The 22071-nt window shown below is 38.7% G+C and overlaps 1 protein-coding gene across 1 annotated transcript in view; it reads right to left on the bottom strand.

Annotated features, from left to right (window-relative positions):
- The window catches only part of tent4b (terminal nucleotidyltransferase 4B), a 91454-nt gene that overhangs the window by 25665 nt on the left and 43718 nt on the right, over positions 1 to 22071 (bottom strand). The window contains exons 4-7 of the mRNA XM_043706948.2: positions 13734 to 13854; positions 10036 to 10143; positions 8241 to 8369; positions 6249 to 6462 (exon numbers count right to left, since the gene is read on the bottom strand). Of these exons, the coding sequence (XP_043562883.1) occupies positions 6249 to 6462; positions 8241 to 8369; positions 10036 to 10143; positions 13734 to 13854 (572 nt within the window). The remainder of the gene's footprint in view (positions 1 to 6248; positions 6463 to 8240; positions 8370 to 10035; positions 10144 to 13733; positions 13855 to 22071) is intronic.

Below are 22071 nucleotides of genomic sequence, written 5' to 3'. Positions count from 1 at the left end.
AAATTACTCAACACACCATGGACACTATATGCCCAATCGAATTCTATAAAATGAAACAAAATATACCAAATTAAAATGCACTGGTCCAGATGTTGTCACATAATCAAAGATACCGTCATGACAGAGTAAAAAAGTGACAGTTACTTTACCCACAGTTATAGCATCCATAGATGCTCAGCTAAGAGCAGGGAACTGCCAGCCATACCCATATGCCCTGCTTCAGTCAAATTCACTGAGGGAACTTGTGCCAAAATCAATTACTACAAAGTTGTGCATTTTATGCACACCAGTTATGCCTAAATGACATCAATCCTCAGCTAAACAACGTAGAATGCAGTGTACAATTCTGACAAAGCTAATATCAAAAGTATACAGAAGTACTGGAGATTGCAGAACAGATCATAAAGTATGAGACCAGAACTGTATGTATACATATCAGGGAAGGTCTGATAATCTAGGTCTCTTTTCTCTTGAAAAACTAATGCTCAAGAGATATTTAAAATCATTCAAAGTTTTGATAAGAGTATAGACAAAGTGTTTCCTAGAGTGGGAAGAGCATAATGTCATCAAATATTAGATAGTCACCAAGAAATCTAAGAGGGAATTCAGAAGCAACTAGTTCACCCAAAGAGTTGTAAGAATTTATAACCACAGGGAGTGGTTGAAGCAAATAGCCTAAATGCTTTAAGAAAAGCCAGATAAGCATATTTGGGTGGTGAATTTTAATGAAGAGCGGAAAAGTCTTAAGGAGAGCATCAGCACTGCCTTGGACAGTTGGGTTAAATGGCCTTGTGCTGCGCTGGCCACACAGGACCTTGTAGCAGGGCACTTAGAAAGCAGTGGCAGAATCAGGCAGAGCCAGCACGGATTTTTGAAGGAGAAATCATGTTTGACAAATCTGTCAGAATTTTATGAAGATTAAACTAGTAGAGATGACAAGGGGGAGCCAGTCGATGTGGTGTATTTGGACTTCAGAAAACATTTGACAAAGTCCCTGTAAGAGATAATGGTGCGAGATCAAATTGCATGGGATTGGGCGAAGTGTTGGAGGAGGAAACAAAGAGTAGGAATTAATGGGTCCTTTTCAAATTGGCAGGCAGTAACGAGTGGTGTGCCACAGGGTTTGGTGCTAGGACCCTAGCTGTTTACAATATGTATTAATGATTTTGATGAGGGAACAAAATACGTCTCAAAGTTTGCAGATGATACTAAGTTGGGTAGGAGGGTGAACTTTGACGTGGATGCAGAGATCCTTCAGCATGATCTGGACAGGTTGGGAGAGTGGGAAACCCCTTGGCAGATGTGGTATAATGGTATAATTTGGATAAATGGGAGGTTATTCACTTTGGAAGCCAAAACAAGGTGGCAGACTACTGCCTCAATGGCTGTAAATTGGGAGATGGGAGTGTGCAGTGGGATCTGGATGTCCTTGTGCACTATTAGCTGAAGACAGACCTGTTGGTGCAGTAGGCGGTAAAGAAGGTAAATGGTATATTGGCCTTCATTGCAAGAGGTTGAGTACAGGAACAGGGATGTGTTGTTGCAGTTACACATGGTCTTGGTGTGGTCATACCTAGAACATTGTGTGCAGTTTTGGTCTCTTTTTCCAAGGAAGGATGCTCATGCTCTCAAAGGAGTGCTGCAAAGGTTTCCCAAGCTGATTCTGCAGATGGTAGGACTAACGCATGAGGAGAGCTTGTCTAAGTTAGGACCGTTCTTGCTGGAGTTCAGACGAGTGGGGTGGGGGGGTTTAACCGAACTAGACACAGTAGGTCCAGAACTAGGTGTCACAGTCTGAGGAGTCAGGGTGGACCATTTAGGACAGAGGTGAGGAGACATTCCTTCACCCAAAGAGTATGAGCCTGTGGAATTCATTACCACAGGAAGCAGATGATGCCAAAATATTGAACGTATTCAATAGGCAGCCAGATATAGCACCTGAGGCAAATGTCATCTAGGTTTATGGAGTGAAAGCAGGATTAGGCTATTGAGTTGGATGTTCAGCCACAATCGTTGAATGATTGAGCAGGTTCAAAGGGCCAAAAGGCCTTCTCCTGCTCCTATCTTCTAAACCCTAAGTAATCCTACATTGTTTGCTCTAAAACAGCCAAAAAAAAATTAAGGCTGGTGTCAGAGAGAAGAATTGTATTCCTAATAGTGTAATAAGGGATAATTACTGCTAAACTACCATGATCACTGTCACATTCATTTCAGTTCCATTCCCTCAAACACAATTGGAAAATTTAAAAATTTGTCCAGCTATGGATCCACTGCTTTCAGCAGCTGATAGACAAAAAAAAACTGAAGACAACATGTACTTTTACAGTGAGTTACAACCCAAAATACACTGCCTGAAAAGATAGTGACAGTTGAATCAATATGATTTATAAAAGGAAACAGGATAAACACTTAACTAAATTTATTTATAGGTTCATGGGAGCTAGGTTAGCATAGGTATGACATTGGATGGCTTCCTTCTTTGCTAAATCACTTAATATTAAAAAAATGCAAATATTTTAATGATTTGGTTAGCACAGTAACTCAGTAGTTAGCACTGCTACCTCAGTGCTTCAGGGACCTGGGTTCGATTTCACACTTGGGGACTGTCTGTGTGGAGTTTACATTTTCTCTCAATGTCTGTGTAGGTTTTCTCCGGGTGCTCCAGTTTCCTTTCTCAGTCTAAAAGATATGCAGGTTAGGTGGAGTGGCCATGCTAAATTACCCATAGTGTCTAGGGAAGTGCAGGCTAGGTGCATTAGCTGTGGGAAATGCAGAGTTAGAGAGCTGGGAGGCGGGGGAGTGCCACGATCATGCTCTTCGGATTGTCAGTATGGACTTGATAGGCCAAATGACCTGCTTCCACACAAGAGATTCTATGATTTATCCATTTGGTCTCCTGCACCAAGTATAATCACTTTAACACGTTCTAATTTAACTAATTTATTTTTTTAAAAGATAATATGAACCTTTCAAGACTATGTAACATTTCAAATATGTTAATCTGTCTGATAGCGTAGCAAGTTTAAGAGTAGCTTTAATTGACTGGTTTATGTTAGTACAGTTTGAAATATTATCTTGACATTTATTCTTTGTGCATATTTTATTCAAAGTCTTTTCGATCTTAATTTTGAAAAGTTTAACTTACTTTCCTGTTCTTTACTTTCTGCTTTCTAGTTGTGGAAGCACGTATATATTATTGATTTCAATAAAAGATTCCAATTAATTGACAATCCAAACTTGAAATGATTGGGTCAATTTTTGATGCATTTTTGCAATACATTGATGAGAAATACACTTGATCATCTTTCATCCAGATGGTCTCCAGTTCCATAGATTTTTGTATTGGCCCATATGGGTAAGTAGCATTAAAGGCTTAAGACAAAATTTTTGTAAACTCATAACTGAACCCTTAAATACACATGAATAAACTCCTTGTTGTACTATAGCTTCTGACACCAGAAATACAAGTTTCTTAGTTAAGTGCTGTTACACCTTTATACAGCACACTACTGTGCATCACGTAATAAAAAAAAACCAACATCTGCAGGTATCAATTGATAATATTCATAAACTACCTTCATAAGTATCAAATAAAACATCAAAACATAAGGCACTATTCCTACATTATCACTTAGAGCACAACTAATGTCAGATATAACAAAAATGGAACTCAAAATATTACACTGCAAACTTCGAGACAAAACAAAAAGGATTTTCATGGTAATTACTTCATTAATATGTGAAGTTACAATACCCTAGTCACAACGCTAGTTGATAATCACTTCCATGCACCAACAACTCTTCAGGAAAGGGAAGAATACATTTTAGTGTGTTATCACAAAATAAATTTCTGACTATTTTACACATGATCTATCATCTTAATCTCCACTTCAGTACCAGTAGTAAATGAACTAATTAAAGGCTTCTCTTCAGGAGAGACAGGGAAGGAGGTGTCACAAATGGGCAGCATGGTGGCACAGTGGTTAGCACTGCTGCCTCACAGCGCCAGAGGCCCGGGTTCAATTCCCCACTCAGGCGACTGACTGTGTGGAGTTTGCACATTCTCCCCGTGTCTGCGTGGGTTTCCTCCCACAGTCCAAAGATGTGCAGGTCAGGTGAATTGGCCATGCTAAATTGCCCGTAGTGTTAGGTAAAAGGGTAAATGTAGGGGAATGGATGGGTTGCGCTTCGGCGGGTCGGTGTGGACTTGTTGGGCCGAAGGGCCTGTTTCCACGCTGTAAGTAATCTAAAAAAAAGCAGTAAGGAGGGATGGCATCTTAGAAAGCTCTTCAAATTAAATCATATGGGCACAATTTAAAAGAGCAGATATGTAGGCAAATCTGAGAGAAGTGTACAAGTAAGATAGTAACAGCAGGGAATTTCTTCAGGAATGTTTTCTGGAATGTTTCTGGATGTTTTGGGAATGAGCCCTTCTTCAGGATTCCTGAAGAAGGGCTCATGCCTGAAACGTCGATTCTCCTGCTCCTTGGATGCTGCCTGCGCTTTTCCAGCAACACAGTTTCAGCTCTATCTCCAGCATCTGCGGTCCTCACTTTCTCCTAGAAGAGTAGGGTGTATTAAGGATCAGAGCAGAAATGTGTGTGTGGAACCAGTGGATGGAGGTAGGGTTTTACATGAATACGGTGTGTTGGTGTTCACTAGCGAGAGGGATGCTACAGAAAAATCTGGGAGCAGGTCTGTCATATATTGCAAATTATCAAAGAGTGGAGATTCTGAGTGGTCTGACAGGCTTAAAAAGTAGATAAATCTCCAGGTCTGGATGAAAATGTATCCCAGGAGAGGCAAGGGAGGAAGGGGCACTAAAACATTTCAATTCTTCTCGGGCCACAAATGAAGTACCAGAGGACAGCCAATGTGGTACCATTATCTAAGTAGGAAGGGATAAACCAAGAAACTAAAGGCCATTCAGTCTAACCACAGTGGATGAAACTACCAGAAGCAATTCTGAGGGACAAAATCTATCTGCAATTGGTGAGAAAAGGATTAATCAAGTATAGCTTTATTGTTAGGGAAGGTCAAATCTGACTAACATGATTGCCTTTTGTGTAGAAGTGACCAGCCGTGTAGATAAGAGCAATGTTTTTGATGTACTCTACTTGGACTTCAGCCAAATGTTTGGTAAGGTTCCATATGAGAGACCAATAGCAAAGGTAAGAGCCCATAAGATCCAAGGAAATTTGGCAAATTGGATCTACAAATGGCTGAGGGTTTCTTTTAGCACAAGTCTGTGTCCAATGAGGTCTCAACATCCCTTGCTGTTTGTGGTTTATATAAATGAGTTAGACTGGTAGGTAGGCAGGCTGATAAGGAAGTTTGCAAATGATACAAAAAATTGGCAGGATGATAAGTGGTCAGACAATAGCCTTAGATAAGAGGAGAACATAGACAGCCTGGTCAGATGGACTGATCATTCCAAATGGAATGCAAACCAGATAAGTGTAAGGTAACACACTTGAGCAAGACAAACAAAGCAAAGGAATACACCTTGAATGCTAATACACTGGGAAGCGTTGAGGATCAGAGGGACTTGGTGTGCATATCCACCAGTCCCTTAAGTTATCAGGACAGGTGGCTCAAGTGGTTAAGGTTGCAAATAGTATACTTGTCTTTATTAACTGAGACAGGGAGTTTAAGAGCAGGGGAGTTATGCTGGAATTGTATAAAACATTGGTTAGACCACAGTGAGTGTATTGTGGCAGTTTTGGAATCCACATTATAGGAAAGATGTGATTTCACTGGAGAGGATGCAGAGAAGATTTACTCAGATGACTGAGCTGGAAAGTTTCAGTTACGATGATAAAATGATACAGCCCGAGTTGTTTTCCTCAGAGCAAAGAAAATTGAGAGGGGACATAATTGAGATGCACAAAGTTGAGAGGTATTGCTAGGATTAGACAGGAAGAAACTTTGCCCTTGGAGAAGGGATCAATAACCAGGGGGCTCAGATTTAAAGTTAAGGGGCATGAGGGTTTAAAGGAGAGGAGGGAAAATCGTTTTCCAGAGAATGATGGGAATCTGGAATTCATTGCCTGTAAGAGAGGGTATAGGCAGAAATCCTCAGAATTCAAGTAGTATTTAAATATGCACTTGTGATGCCAAGGCATACAAGGCTATTGACCAAGTGCTGGAAAACTAGATTGGAATGATTAGGCTATTGTTTTTGACCTACATGGGGCATGGACTGAAGGCCTTTTTCTGTGCTGTTGACCTCAATGACAATAAATTACCTTGTTGCAGTGGATCCTCAATATACAGCATCGATGGCCTGTATCCATCAGCCATTGTTTTTTGCACTTCATCCTTAGCAACATATGAACCCCCATCATTTATCCGAATACCAGTCTTAAGATAATTAAAATGCCTTCCATATAGTTCAAAAAATTCAATTAGAAGCACACCAAGGTTAGCATCACAGCTGCAGACATCTTCTCGAGGATGTAACTACAAACAAAGGAATATTATACATTAAATTACATTTTGACATGATGAGAAATAAAAGATATGAAAAACATATTTAAAAAGACTGACTTCTTTACCAAACTATAACCATGAAGGCTGCCTTCAAGATGGAAGGCTAAAACAGCTGAACTATGTACTTATAAATAACTCAACAATTAATCAGAAAGACTTAAAAGGTAGGTTACAAATGTTTAGCGTTACACAGAATATATCTAATAGAAAATCACCTCTTGTGTCGCATCTTTAGTGAGACAGATGGCATATTTCTAACAACTACTGAAGAACCCAAATGTAGTCACTAACAGTAAATCACTTCAATATAGTACCATCAAAAACTCTTATGACGCATGATACCACACTATTAACAGTTTACATTATGGGTTTCTTCTCCTTAGAAGAGTCTGTCAAGGGAATCCCTTGGCATTTTTTTTGCCAAACTGCAGAAGTACCAATTTTTACAATAGATAGGAAGAACCAAGTTTTCATACCGACTAGGTATGAGAAATTGCAAGTAAGTGCTCAAATATGCATGCTTCTGAAGGAACATTTTACTTAGATGAGGAATTTTATGGTAGGAAAAGAAGAGGGGAAAAAAACAAACAGTTTACGATTCATTTCCTAGAATATATTCAGTTCACTTTTCTGCAACAACGTGTCTGAGAATCTACAGTGGATAAATCTGTGATAGCAAGGTGTAGTAAAGCAGGATTAATCAATGTTTGGAGATTAGAGTGTATTTTCAGAAAGATTGATAAGAGGAAACATGAAATGTTTAAGCATTAATACAAGTATTTCCGTGCTGAACAATATTTAAATTATAGATCTGTTACATGACATTTTCGTATTTGTTTTCACAGTAGCGAAACACAATAAAATGTCAATGGCACAGCGAACCTAAAAACAGTTAGTGAGATAAGGTATCAGAATTTAAATCAAGTGAAAAAAACAGTAGAGCAGGAAAATACTAGAATTAAGACAGAAATCCTCAAGATTTGATGGTTTTCACTCAGGGAATTACAACAAAAAAAATTATGTGGAGGTCCCGGTGTTGGACTGGGATGGACAAAATGAAAAATCACCTAACACTAGGTTATAGTCCAACAGGTTCATTTGAAAGTCAAGCTTTTGGAGCTGTGCTCCTTCGTGAGGGAGTGAGTGGGGCACGATCATAGCTTACAGAATTTATAGTAAAAGATTAAAGTGTCACACAACTGATGAAATGTATTGAAGTCAGGGAAATTGCAAATACTTTGATCACCATTTCACAAATCTCTCTAGATTTACAAATTACATATTCGAACTGAAATCTGCAAATATCACTTGGACAGGGGATAAGAAGAAAACTACAGAGTTGTCAATTTAACATCAGTTATAGATATGTTACTGTATTTTAGCCAGGTGAATGTAATTTAAGTGTTTTTAAAAATACTAAATCTCCCACATTGAAAGTTTTTTTTAAAAAAAGCATATAAATCTTGAAATTCTAACTCTTGAATATCTAAAGAACTCTTGAATTTTCCCACTAAGCGTGAACGGAGTGCAATTGAAATTTCCAAGTGCAATATCAAAAGATTGTTTTATAAATTGTGAGGTCAATGTTAGGAAGGGAAATAGCTCAATGGCAAGTGAGGTAGATAGGATTGAATAGATCACATGACTGCCCCTTGGGCTCAAAGGGCTGAGTGCCTGCACTTGTGCTTCAAAATTCTTATGAAACTAGGGGAGAACATAGATGCAAATCTTCAGATAAAGTACTTCACCTGTAGAAAACTAACAGCCATTAGGAATAGGCTGTAGGAGCCAATGCCACCTGTGAACACTTCATTTAGGTCTCTCTGCAGCAGGAACTGCTTCAGCACTAGAACCAGATACGGGAGCACAGGAAACTTCTACAAAAAGAAAATAAAACACTGGACAGCTGAAAACAGGAAATTGGCAGTGTCAAAATAATATTCATTCTTAAATGGTACTTTTGGAAATCTAAAATAAAGAGCATGGGAAAAAAAGAAAAATTCAAAGGGAAGGAAATAACTTTACAACATTCGACTATACATTTATTTTTATTTGTTCCCGAGCAATGACAAGGCCAGTATTTGTTGACCATCCCCTCTTGCCTCTCAGATTGTAGTAGTTAGCCCCTTTCTTGAAATCTGTAGGTCTTATGACATAGCTACACCTACAATGCTGTTCCAGGATTTTGGCCCAGCAACAGAGAAGAAACAGCGAGAGAGTTCCAATTCAGTACAATCTGCGTCTTTGACAAAAACTTGCAGGTGCTGTTCACAAACATTCATTACTTTTTCTGCTACATACATGGGCAGAGTTCTGAAGAAGGATCACTCAATCAGAAACGTTAATTCTGATTTCTCTTCACTGATGTTGCCAGACCTGCTGAGCTTTTCTAGCCATTTCTGTCTTTGTTTCTGATTTTAAAACTGAAAGTATTGCAGATGCTGTATGTAGCAGAAGGTGCTGTTGAACAAGGCTTGGAAAGTTGCTACAGTGTATTTTTCATTGAGTTCATTACTTATAATGACTTCTGCACTTCTACGTCTTGGTCCTGTTGCTTTTTCATTCCATTTAACTCTCATTTATCAATGTGTTCAATCCATATTTTTCCCACCATCTCAGATTTGCCTGCATTGAAATTAATTTCTAATTACACTGATTTTCTAACTTTATTCATATTTTCTAATTTTTACCAAACTTTTCAAATTCTGGAATTACAAGTTCCAAGGCAACAATGGCCACTCTGGAGCTCGAACCAAGGTATAGCAGTTGCCTTTTTATGTAGACATAAGTCCCACTTTCAGAGTTTCATCTACTCATTCTGTTCTTGCAGGTCTCACTGAGGAGTCACAAAAGTTTATATTTTTCAAAACTGGAAAATTTCACAATGGAAAATGTTTGGGAAACTCTGCAGTTAACAGACTGATCTCAAATGTAAGGGCTGTGCTGTGAGGATATTTTGCAGTCCTGAAAAGACATGCAATAATATTAAGGATTCCTTGTTAACAAGGGATCAATTTTGCCCAAAGGAGAAATAAATATTTAAGACAGATCAGCTAGGCAGAGAATACATGCAATTGACTAGAACATTCAAATGAGACTTTATAACAGACAGATGGTACTTTACCATCATTAATTTTAATGAGATCCTTTTCAGTCACAACATGGAAAATGGACAAAAACATTTTATTTGGGCCACTTTACAATCTCAGCAGTATAAATCAGAAAAGACAGAACCAAAGCAACCTTTATGTGAAACTTGACCCAACCAACAAGCATCTTAGGTCACCAAAAGAGAAAATGCTGGAAAATCTCAGCAGGTCTGGCAGCATCTATAAGGAGAGAAAAGAACTAACATTGAGTCTAACTGACCCTTTGTCAAAGCATCTTAGGTGATCCAGTAACTTCAGAACAGAAACAAATTTAAACCAAGAACATATTTATCTTATTGCACATGAAATATCGAAAGAATGAGAGAATGTGGTTCAAGGTCTTAGCCAGCATTCATCCCCAAACCAACACAACATATAGTGCAGAATACTTTACCTTAATAAACTCATGAATAAGCTGAGCAGCTTTTACTCCATTTTGTACATTGAAGCTGATGTCAACTTTTACTTCAGTGTAGGAGTCTGTTAGTTTAATAATAGGTACCTAATGCATAAAAGAAAAAAAATAATACAATGGAACTTTGTCAACAAATATTAAGAAGTGACCTAATTTCTGCAGCACTCAACTTCTTCCTTTCAAAACAATAAACAATTGAAAATTAACTAACCAAAGTTAAAAACTTGTCAATACTTAAACGATCTCTCATGACATTACTTAAGGGTTCGAACTTTCCAGAGTGACTAAATAGATTGGGGCTATCTTCCCTGGAGCATCGCAGGCAGAGGGGTGAGCTTATAGAAGTTCACAAAATCACAAGGGGCATGGATAGGTTAAATATACAAGGTCTTCTCCCCAGGGAATGGGAGTCCAGAACGAGAGAGCATGGGTCTAAGGAGTGAGGGGAAAAATTTAAAAGGGAGCAATTTTTTCATGCAGAGATTGAGAGCATGTTATGAAATGTGCTGTCAGAGAAAGTGATGGAGGCTTGTTTAATGACAACATTAAAAAGGCTTCTGGATGGGTTCATGAATAGGTAGGGTTTAGAGGAACACTGGCCAAATTCTGACAAATGGGACGAGATCAGTTTAGAATATCTGGCCGGCATGGACAAATTGGATCAAAGGGTCTGTTTCTGTGCTGTACATCTCTATGACTAAGTATAACCAGGAAAATAAATGCAAAGAATATCTGCATAATCTCTCAATAATTACTTGCACATGTTTTCAAATTAATGCCAATTAAATGAGACAATTTTGGGGTTTGCAACAACTTGCAAATGATGCCCCTAGAAAGAAGAGAGAGTTGTTGACTACATTCAGATTAACATTAGTACCTTCGACAACCACAAGGAATTTCACTCAATTAACATGCGACTTGGTTGTGATCAGAACAACTGGATCATATACTGTACATCTGCACCAAATATCCAGCAGCTATGATTCATTCTTCCTGTGGCACTGAAATATTCTCTATTTTCCAACCTCTTATGAATATTTGCAGTTTGGACATGATCTAAGGGTGTTCTTCAGAACAGAGTAGCTGAGCCATATGAAGCCTCTCACATCGTAATGAAGATCACTTAGTTCACTTTCTAGCTCCTTAAACCAAGATTCAAGGGTCTTGATGTGCCTCTGGATTTTCTGAAGTATGCTCCAAAGACAGTGCCCAGCACTGCTGTGGCTGGCTACATCCTACACATTATTGCTATCCATGGAAGACTAACTGGAAAAGGCAGATCCACTAAATGAGGATTCATTGAACAAATGCAAGAAAGAGTAAAATGCCTATCTAGTACTCTTTGTAAATAATTAATTTTCAATATTTAGATGAAGTGTAAAAGGAACCTACAATAAAAAAACTAAAACTAGAACACACTATTAGCAGTCTTATTCACTTGCATTGCATGACACTGAAAACATTTAGCCAACTTTTACATTACTCACTGATGAAGAGATTCATAAACTGCTTTACAAACATATTTCAGATGTGTCAATTGTGAAGATTTCAACAGGCATCCAAAACAATCAGTTGCATCAATTTAATCAATCCATGGCGCCTTTTTGGAAAGAAAGTTGAAAGCTCACTTGTTAAAACTATTAGACCTAGTTCAACTACTGAAACTTGAGCAGACTGCTATAGACATGAAGTCTCTTCAGTTGATTGTAGCAATCTACGGAATCTCAATCCTAAGACGTCATGGGCTGTAAACCACAGCTCTTCAAGTGTTGCCTTGCTAAACTGGCTTTCAAGCATCATGCAGAACTATTGGCTGAGGTGGTGTGGAGTGAGCAGAAACAATTATTATACTTTAACCCCTCAACAGATCACATAATCAGATCAACTGTGATCATAATAAATGTTGGAGCAGGCTGATGCACCAAATCACCTATTCCTACACCTGTATCTTATGACCCAAACTAATAGATTGTAAATAGCTGATGCCCAAATAACTGTTCGATTAATTGTTACAGCTGCCAACTCAAAAATGTCCTTTTTATTCCTATTGTCTGCCAATCATCAATTCGTATTAATAAATTCACTAAATTCCCACAAGACCCAGTTTTGTGTTATAATCTCTACTGGTTCCCCATATTGATTCTGCTAGTTACATCCTCAAGTATTGTTAATAGGTCTGTCAATTTCCTTTCAGGAGATTCATGTGGAGTCTGCTTCATGTTATCTCAGTGACAAGCAGAACAACCATGATTTGTCTGAATGGCAGAACAAACTCAGAGCCTACTTTTGCTCCTAGTTTATTTGTTCATATGACTTTTGTAAGTATTCTGAACTACACTCCTAATAATGGACTACTAAAAACAACAACCTTCATACTACTTGCTCACTGTCACAGAATGAGCAACAAATGGTCACTCTGCCAGAAATACTCACATTCCAAGAACGAAGAAAACTGATGTTACGCTAACTTCCTACAGTTTGCAATTTCTTCGACTTTTCTTCAGTAAAGGAATGAGGTTTGCTAAATTCAATTTTTGGAAACTATTCTAGAATCCAAGGGATTTTGGAAGATCAAAATAAATTATATAGTTTTTAGACAGCCATTACCAAGACTAGCAATTCCAGATTTAGTAACTGAATTTAAACTCCAACCGCAAAAAATCAGATTCGAACCTGGATTACCTAATATCTCTGTGTGCAATTTCCTTAATTTTAATCGTGTTTACTTTCGTGAATTGCTTCCTGCATATATACCTACAGAAAACGTTTTGTCCTGCAGTGACAGAAGGGAAAGGTTTGAGTGATTAGAAGGAAGGAACGTGTGTGGGTCTCAATCAATGTAGTGGATAAACTATTAAGGACAAGAAGCAAACATGGGGAGAATGGAAGTGTTAATGCTGAAGAGAGCAGTTTGAGTGAAAAGTCGTGAGGTGAGGTACAGGCTCCCCCTCAGAGGAGAAAAGCAGTTAATGAAAACAGTGAAGGCAGCAAGCAGCAGATTGATGCCTACTGACACTGAAATAGAGGTGTGGTATAGTATTCCTTTGTGATTGGTAGTGAAGTATATGTTGCAGGTTTAGAGCAGAGAGGAGAGTCATTAATATCACAAGCAAGAAAACAGAAAAAGATAGGAATTGGACTCACCTTTGTCGACCTTACAAAGTCATTGAATCTTTTCCTGCTTTATCTTTACTATTTGGTATTTCTTTCTAGAGTTTCTTAAGGAGATCACTTGGCATCATTTGCCATGTTGTGGAAAGTCACAGGTCTCCTGGCTTCAATGTCAGCCAACATAATCATGAGGCATCTGAAAATCCCAGAGCACCCTTTCCTCACTCAAGCTATGGCCAATGTGTTGAAGAAACAGAATTGGATATGGAAGAGTGTTTAAATTTAGTAATTGTAATCTCTCCTTAGGAGCTTTATTCTCCCTTGAAACGTGATGCCTTGAGACTCCTACAGAACTGGGACAGACAGATCTGCTCCCAATACATTCAGTCACTCCAATAATACAATGTTGCATCAATCTCATTAATTTTTAAAATTACAATCTATATTTATGAAGAACCACAGAGTTTATTTACTATCAACAAATATTGCAATCACATTTTTGTATTTGCCACTATTTTTAAATCAACAAAAAGGATGACATGCAAAAATCAAATTGAAATACTTACGGTTGCTTTATCCAAGACTTTGACAGAGCTCTCATCAGCAACACTGTGTTTCCTAAGTGCTTCCTCTAAAGTCCAAAGAGGTAGACTCTCCCATTTTCCAAATACTACCAAATCAATATCACTGAACAGCAGAGAATAAAAATGTAATGAAACACTTTTTTGATTCAAGATCAAAATTCAACACAAAATGGAAATTCGCACATCACAAATTTGAACATGACTCAGCCAGACAGACAATTAGACAGCATTTCATCAGGAAAAGTTAAAAACCAACAGAATACAAGTAATGAAGACACTTCATATAATTGTTCAAAATTTTTCAAAAAGGCTTCCTACAAAAGCACTTAAAATGGGAGTCCATATAAATCAAGCTCATCTGTAACAAACACTTCTTCAAAAGTTCTGAAGGGCCATTGGATTCTCAAATATCAACTGTTTTCTCTCCACAGATACAGCAGACCTGCTCAGTTTCTCGAAGAATTTCAGTTTTTATTCATTCCTTATTCAAGGTTATTTGGAATATTTCACATTACTTCTTGACTTAAAGATTCAGAAGTGGCAAACTGCATACAACACAGTCCATTTTCATGGTTATACAAAGGCCAAGCCAAATTTATGTCAAATATTAAAAAGCAGATTGTTTCATTTTCTTAATTTAGATACATTTTTAACAACAAGACATTTTTTCATAAAAATATGCTTAGTCTCCAAATAATTTCACTGTCTATGTCACAGCAATGATTAATAGCTCGAGTGTTCTTTGATTTAAACACTAAAAACCAACAATCTTACTTTAACAGGTAAGTAAAAGAGAAGCAAAGCCGAAAGATCTAACCAAGAAAAGCCATGATTTCTATGGCCCCATTACCAACAAGACTAAGATTGGAACGAGAAATGGTTAATATGGAAAGAGCCTAAAAAGAGAGTTCCTCTAGTCAACTCTCACAATTTCATTCCTGCAAAGCAGAGGGGATGATTGTGCACAGACTCCATTTGGGATTTTATTTTGGTTGCAACTAACAATGGTCTGTGTGTCCTAAAGCCAAGATTGGTACAACAATAAAAATAAAAAGAAGCAATAGAATTGGAAGAGTAAGTGAAGGTCAAACACCTTCATCGAAAGGAATATCACAAAAATGTAGGAATTTGGATTGTTGCCATTACCCAGGGCAATATCTCATGATATTTAAACCCAATCCCTCTCCTTAAGCCTGCTGTCAGAGACATATAATTCTAATTCATGTCTGGTACATAATATATTGAACATTCTTGTTTAAAATGTTATGGGATAAGACCTGCATAAGTAATGGAACATATAAAATATTTAACACCACTGATTTACAGTTTTCATAATCATGAGTATTGCTATGGAATTAAATTCTCAGTGCATCAGTAAAAGGTCTCAAGATGCCATTTAATAAAAATGGCCTTTGTCTCAACAGAAACATCCATGTTGTAATAAAACCACAAATCTTTTGATTACAGTGAGCAATGCCATGGGAATTTAAGCAACATCAAGTCTTACTAGTGCATGCAATTCCTGTGCCACTATTTGTCTTGTCCAATAACATCCACATATAACAAGCTGAATTATACTCACACAGTCAAACTGACTTTTAACCTCCCGAATATTAAGTGATGCTGCTATTCTTTTAAATTTGGAGCTGAACAGTATTGGCCAATATGTATTTTATTTGAAGCAATACAAAATATCAATTATCACTTTCTACAAGTCTTTGAGGTCTCATTTTTAATTGTCTGACAGAAAAGAAATGCTGAAACCAATTCCTGTACAGCTTACTTTCAAATAAATTATTTTTGAAATCATTCACATCATTGGTACAAAATTAAAATCTTCAGAACTTTCATGATCCTGTAATTTATACTTTAGGTTTTAATGTATAACTATTTGCTGTAGCATGCATAATCGTGTACAACATTGCCACTATGTTAGTGACTAGTTCAAGTTCTGCTCTCCCAGATCACTGTGACAGGAAAACCCATGTGTAATATAGGACGTACATACTCCTTCCAAGCATCACTATTTACTTAAACATAGCATTTCTTAACTATGTGACATGATGCAAAGTAATTAGTCTCATAAATAGCATGTTTGCCTTTACTGCAAGGGGGAGGAGTATAAAGGGAAGGTTTGCTCTAACTGTGCAAGTTATTAGATCAAACATATTAAGAGCCTTGCATGTAATATGCACTTCCTTTATCACACTTACATTTCCTATAGGACTTATTCTAATGGTTCTTGAGAGGAATGACAGTCAATATTACCGAAACACAACAGTCTCATGGTGTATGACAGGGAATATGCAGAAAGGTCGTTTCCCCTTGAGTCTAGGACCAGGTGACATAATCCCAAAGTATGTGTTGCTCACTTAAGACAGCGATGAAGAATGTTTTTTTCTCCAGGGAAGTGAATCAATGGCATTCTTTGCCACAAAGGCTGTAAAGGCTCGGCTGTTAAATTCGAGGATGACATAAACAGAGATTTTTAATCAATCAATCAGTAAGGGAATCAAGAGTCATGGGAGTTTAAGATTATCAAATCAGCCATGATCTCACTGGGCGGTGGAGCAGATTCAGTGGGTCAAATAGCCTGTTTCTATTTCTATGTCTTATTGTCTTATGTCCTATATTGGTCCAAGTCCTGCTTACCCATCACTTCTGTAACCACTAACCTATACCCAATGTTTTAAACAAAAATACTGATTTGACGTATCTATTTTCTTCATGGAATGTCAAGACCGCTGGCTAAGTCAGCATTTTTTGCCATTCCTAATTGCCCTCGAGAAGGTGTGGATGAACAGTCTTCTTGAACTGCTGTAGCCCTTATTAGTGTAGGTGTTCTTACATTCCATTAGGAAAGGAGTTCCAGGATTTTAACCCAGTAACAAGGGATAGCAATAAAGTTCTAAGTCAGGATAGTATGGGGCCAGGAGGGACACTTATCGGTGGTGATTTCCATGCACTTGTGGACCAGTGTCTTCCAGATGGTAGAGGTTACAGATTTGGAAGGTGCTATTGAAGGAGCCTTGATGAGTTACTGTAGCACATCGTGCATGTGGTACACATTGACGCCACTATGCATGTGTTGAAAGGAGTGAATGTTGAATGTATGAGATGGGTAGCCATTTAAGTGGATTGCTTTGTCCTGGATATTGTCAGGTTTCTCGAGTGTTCTTGGATCTGCACTCTCCAAATAACTGGAAGATATTGCATTACACTCCTGCCTTGTAGATGATATGTGGGACACAGCAGTTGAGTTACTCCCCACAGAATGCCAAGCCTCTGACCTGCCTTTCAACAGTATATATTTGGTCCAGTTCAGTTTCATGTCAGTGGCAACCTTCAGAAATGTTGGCATTTGCTACATGCAGTTTTAACTGTGATCTCTACATAAGGGTATTTCATTGGACAGTACATACATGCTAATAAAATTATTGATTATGGCTATTTTACAATATGAATAGCCACTCTTCTCAAAAGACTTGAACATATCATCATCCTTTGAAACAGGTGAAAATTCAAATTCCTTAACTTTGTACTATTTTAGCCAGTCTATTTATTCGATGCAGAGGTCAAACCAGTCTGCTAATTGAAACAAAACATGCATAAATGTTCGCCTCGTAATCTGCTAAAGGTGCCAAGGTGGCATGTTGCCTCCCAGGTGCCAGGGTGCAGGATGTCTCAGAGTGGTTTAACATTCTGAAGGAGGAGGGTGAGCAGCCAGACTTCATTGTGCATGTTGGCACAAATGACATAGGTAGAAATAGGGATGAGGTCTTGCAGAGTGATTAGAGAGAGCTAGGAAAGAAGTTAAAAACGAGGACCTCGTTGGTGATAATCTCCAGGTTACTTCTAGTGCCATGTGCTAGTGAGGGCAAGAACAGGAGAATATGGCAGATGAACGTGTGACTGAACAATTGGTGCACAGGGCAGGGATTCTGAATTTTAGATCTTTGGGATCTTTTCAGGCCTAGAAGTGACCTGTTCAAGAAGGATGAGTTGCAGCTGAACTGGAGGGGGACCAATATCTTGGTAGCCAGGTTTGCTTGTGCTGCAAGGGAGGGTTTAAATTAGGTTGGCGGGGGTAGATAGGATCTTCAACAGCAGGGAGGCAAGTCTGAGTCTCGAAGGAGATACACTAATCAGAAATAGTAAGTTGAAGAGACAGGTCAGGCTGGAACATGACAGGGGGCAAGGAATGTCTAATGGAGTAAATTGCATTTATTTAAATGCAAGAGAGCTGACAGGTAAGGCTGATGAACTGAGGGCATGGCTATGTACGTGGGACTTGGATATGAAAGCCATTACATAAACATGACTAAGACAGGGACAGCATCAGCAAGTTCATATGTCAGGGTACAGGTGCTTTAGGCAGGGCAGAGGTGGTGGAAAGAGGGGAGGGGAGTTGCATTTTTGATTAAGGCAAGTATCACAGCAGTAGTCAGATGAAATAACTGAATGATCATCCAGTGAGGCTTTGTGGGTGTAGCTAAGAAATAGGAAAGGGATGGTGACGTTATTGGGGTTTTACAATACCCCCCCAAATGGACAACAGGAGTTAGAGGAACAAATATGCAAGGAGATTGTGGAGACTTTTTAGGAGCAACAGGGTTGTCATAGTCAGGAATTTTAATTTCCTTAGAGACTGGGACTGCCATCGCACTAAGGGCTTAGTTGGGGTGGAATTTGTTAAGTGCAATTTGTTGAGGAAAGTTTCCTCAAGCAGTATATAGAGGGTCTGCTTTGGGAAGGAGCAAAAACCTGACCTATTCTTGGGAAGTAGGGCAGGACGGGTGACAGAGATGACAGTGGGCGAACTCTTTGGGACCAGTGACCATAGTTTTATTAATTTTAAAATATTTATGGAGATGGTCCACAGGTTCAAGTTCTAAATTGGGGCAAGGCAAACTTTGATAGAATTAGACAAGAGCCTGTCAGGGTTGACAGAAGTAGGTTGTTTGCAGACAAAGGGTCCTCTGGCAAGTGGGAGGCCTTCAAAACATGAGATAGCTGGAGTTCAATGTTTATATATTGCTGTGAGGGTGAAAGGCAAGGTTGGCAGGAATAGTGAACTCTGGATGACAAGAGAATAAAATTTTGACCAGAAAAAAGGAGGCATGGCTCAGGTACAGACAGTTAGATCAATGGAATTCCTAGAGGTATGTACGGAATACAGAAGTTTACTAAAGGAGAAAATGAGGGCAGCAAAAAAAGGGGTCAGATTGACTTGGCTGTGCAGATTAGGGTGAATCCAAAGAGGTCCTTTCAACATAAAGGAAAAATAACTATAGGGAGAGAATAGGACTCCTCCAGGACGAAAGTGGATGTGTGTAGAACCGCAGGAGAGGGGCAAGGTCCTCAATAAATATTTCTCCTCTGTTTACCATGGAGAAAGACAAGACGACGTGGGGAAGTTAGTGGTCATATCTTGGGGACAGTTCATGTCACAGTAGAGGTATTACAATGTATGAAGGTGGATAAATCTCCACCAGATAAATCCAAGAACATTGCAAGAGAGTAGAGAAGAAATTGCGGGAGCCTGCCTGATATTTTGCGTCATCGTTAGCCATGGATGAGATCCCAGAAGACTGGAGGATAGCGATGTTGCGCCATTATTCAAGAAGGGCTGAAAAGAAAAGCCTGGGAACTATCAACCAGTATGCTTAACATCTGTGGTGGATAAATTATTTCAGAGGACTCTGAGTGATAAGATTATGCATTTGGAAAGATAGGGTTTGATTATAAATATTCAGCATGGCTGTGTATGTGGGAGATCATGTCTCACAAATTTAAGAGTTCCTTGATGAAGTGACCAGGAAGGTTGAGGAGGGTCGGTTGGTAGACACAGTCTATGAATTTCAATAAGGCCTTGGCTAAGTTTCATATGGTAGGTTAGATTGCATGAAATCCAGGGTGAGCTGGCAAACTGAATAAACAATTGGCTTGATGGTAGGAAGCAGAGGGTAATAGTGGAAGAATATCTGTCAGACTTGAGACCTGTCACTAGTGGATTGCCTTAGGGATCGGAACTGGGCCCATTGCTGTTTTTTTAATCTATATGCACTATTTGGATGAGTATGTAAAAGGCATGATTAGTAAGTTTGCAGATGACATAAAAGAGATGGTACCATTGTCAATGAGGAAGGTTATCAGAATTTGCAACAGAATCTTGATCAGCTGGGGAAGTGGGCCGAGAAATAGCAAATGGAGTTTAATATCGATAAGTGTGAGGTCTTAGAAAGTCAAATCAAGGTGGGAGTTTCATGATGAATGGTAGTGGAATGTAGTGGAACAGAGGGATCTTGGAGTTCAGGTACACAGTTCTCTGAAAGTGGAGTCACAGGTAGACAGTGCAGCGAAGTCAGCTTTTGGCACACTGGCCTTCATCGGTCAGGGCAATGAGTATAAAAGTTGAGAAGTTGGAGTTGAACAGGACACTGGGGAGGCCACACTTGGAGTACTGTGTTCAATTTTGGTCACCTTATTATAGGAAAGTGGTTACTAAACTGAAAAGAATGCAGAAGAAACTTACAAGAATGTTGCCAGGACTTAATGGTCTGAGTTATCGGGAGACGTTGGACAAGCTCGGACATTTTTCTTGACAAGTTAGGAAACTGAGGGGGGACCCGATAGAGGTGTCTAAGATCATGAGAGGCATGGATAGGGTCTTTTGCCAGGGTTGAGGAAATCGAGGACGAGAGGGCATCAGTTTAAGGTTAGAGGGGAAAGAAAAAAGGGAACCCAAGGGGCAACTTCCTTCCGTCCTCCAAATCTGTTGCTACCTTCCATTTTTCCAATTCTACTGTCTTCTCCCTGGGTTGTCTTACTTTCTACTGCTTTTACTAGAAAAGATACCTTTGATCGATGATGTCTTCTGAGAGATGTAGTGATAGCTCGAATTATAGTTTAAACATTGATTGACGACATCTGCTCATTGTAAATCCTAAATTCTCTTTACTTTTCAGAATTATCAATAGCATTTCTGTTCTCAGTTCTATTAGTTACAATTCTCCTTTCACACTGTCACCTGTGATTTATATCTTGATGTTAAGTTTGTTTTCATTGTCCTCTGTTGTATCACTGATTACCCTGCATGTGCTACAAATGCCACTTGCCCCAGAAATCTTTTCAGAGCTTCTGACATTTCTGATAGCATCACATGTTTACCCACAAATTAAAACATTCAAAAGAGAGAAGTTGTTGGTAATTAATACTTTGCTACAGTTTAATAACTTAAATGCCAGCACAGATTGGAAAGTTTCCAAATTTAATTTCTGTAGACTTGCATAGAACTCACTCAAATTCAATTATGTACTCTAACATAGTACTATGCTTAACTTTTTTAAAAATCACGAAATCTGATAAGACCTCATAAGCAGTCAATAGATCGTTGTTTTGATAAATCTTATCCATGGAAGTTAACAATCTATCAGAACCTTGATCAGTATGCAAATTATCAGGCTCCAACTCGAGAAGACTTTTCTTAACATGTTGCTTCTATGTAGTAACAAAAGTGCTAAGGCTATATCTTGTTTCCAGTTTGGTAAAGGAGTGACTCAGGTCTGCACTGCAACTTCATACTTCCACTGGTCATAAGGTTCATTTTCAGAAATGAAAGATGGGTGATCATCCCCCAAAACTTTAAATTTTGACTCAAACATTGTCTGCTGACAATGTTATACTCCAAAAGGGAACAGCATTTAAACGGAATTCAAGTTGACACTCTAATGTGACAATTTCATTTCAATTCACTCCACTCCATAAATACTCAACCATTTACTAACTCCTCCTATTTATAGAAACAATTCAAACCCAATTAGCTCAATATTAACAAAGAACTGCTGATAGTGGAAATCTGAAACAAAAACAGAAATTGCTGGCAAAACTCAGCATGTCTGGCAGCATCTGTGGGGAGAAAGCAGAGTTAATGTTTAGAGTCCAGTGATTCTTCGTCAGAACTGATAACAGCTAGGGAAAAAGTCTCTCTCTAGTTGTCTCTCTCTCAGTAGGGAGCAGCTCTATAGTCTGATAGGACTAAATGGTTACAACTGGGAGAAACTCCTAAAGGATTAACATGGGTCTTTTGATCATCCTGCCTCAGCACCCAGTCGTCTCTGTGGTTGCAACCAAACACTGAGGGCAGCAGGCCCAACTCCAGTTAACACTCCATCACCACCCCTTCACCCAGAACAAAAAGGCCTGCCTCTGAAGACTTTCTCCAGAGAAGACTGCATTGAGCAGAGTAATTTCCCAGCTCCCTCGACCTACCTTTCAGATGAATATCTAGTCCAAACTGTTGGTTTCCCCATGTTCATTT

The sequence above is a fragment of the Chiloscyllium plagiosum genome, unplaced genomic scaffold (assembly GCF_037043375.1).
Source record: "Chiloscyllium plagiosum isolate Xiang-an unplaced genomic scaffold, Cpla_swu_hap1 HiC_scaffold_17, whole genome shotgun sequence".
In the NCBI taxonomy this organism is placed as follows: domain Eukaryota; kingdom Metazoa; phylum Chordata; class Chondrichthyes; order Orectolobiformes; family Hemiscylliidae; genus Chiloscyllium; species Chiloscyllium plagiosum.
The sequence above is the reverse complement of the archived record's forward strand: the minus strand, read 5'-3'. Positions and strand labels throughout refer to the sequence as shown.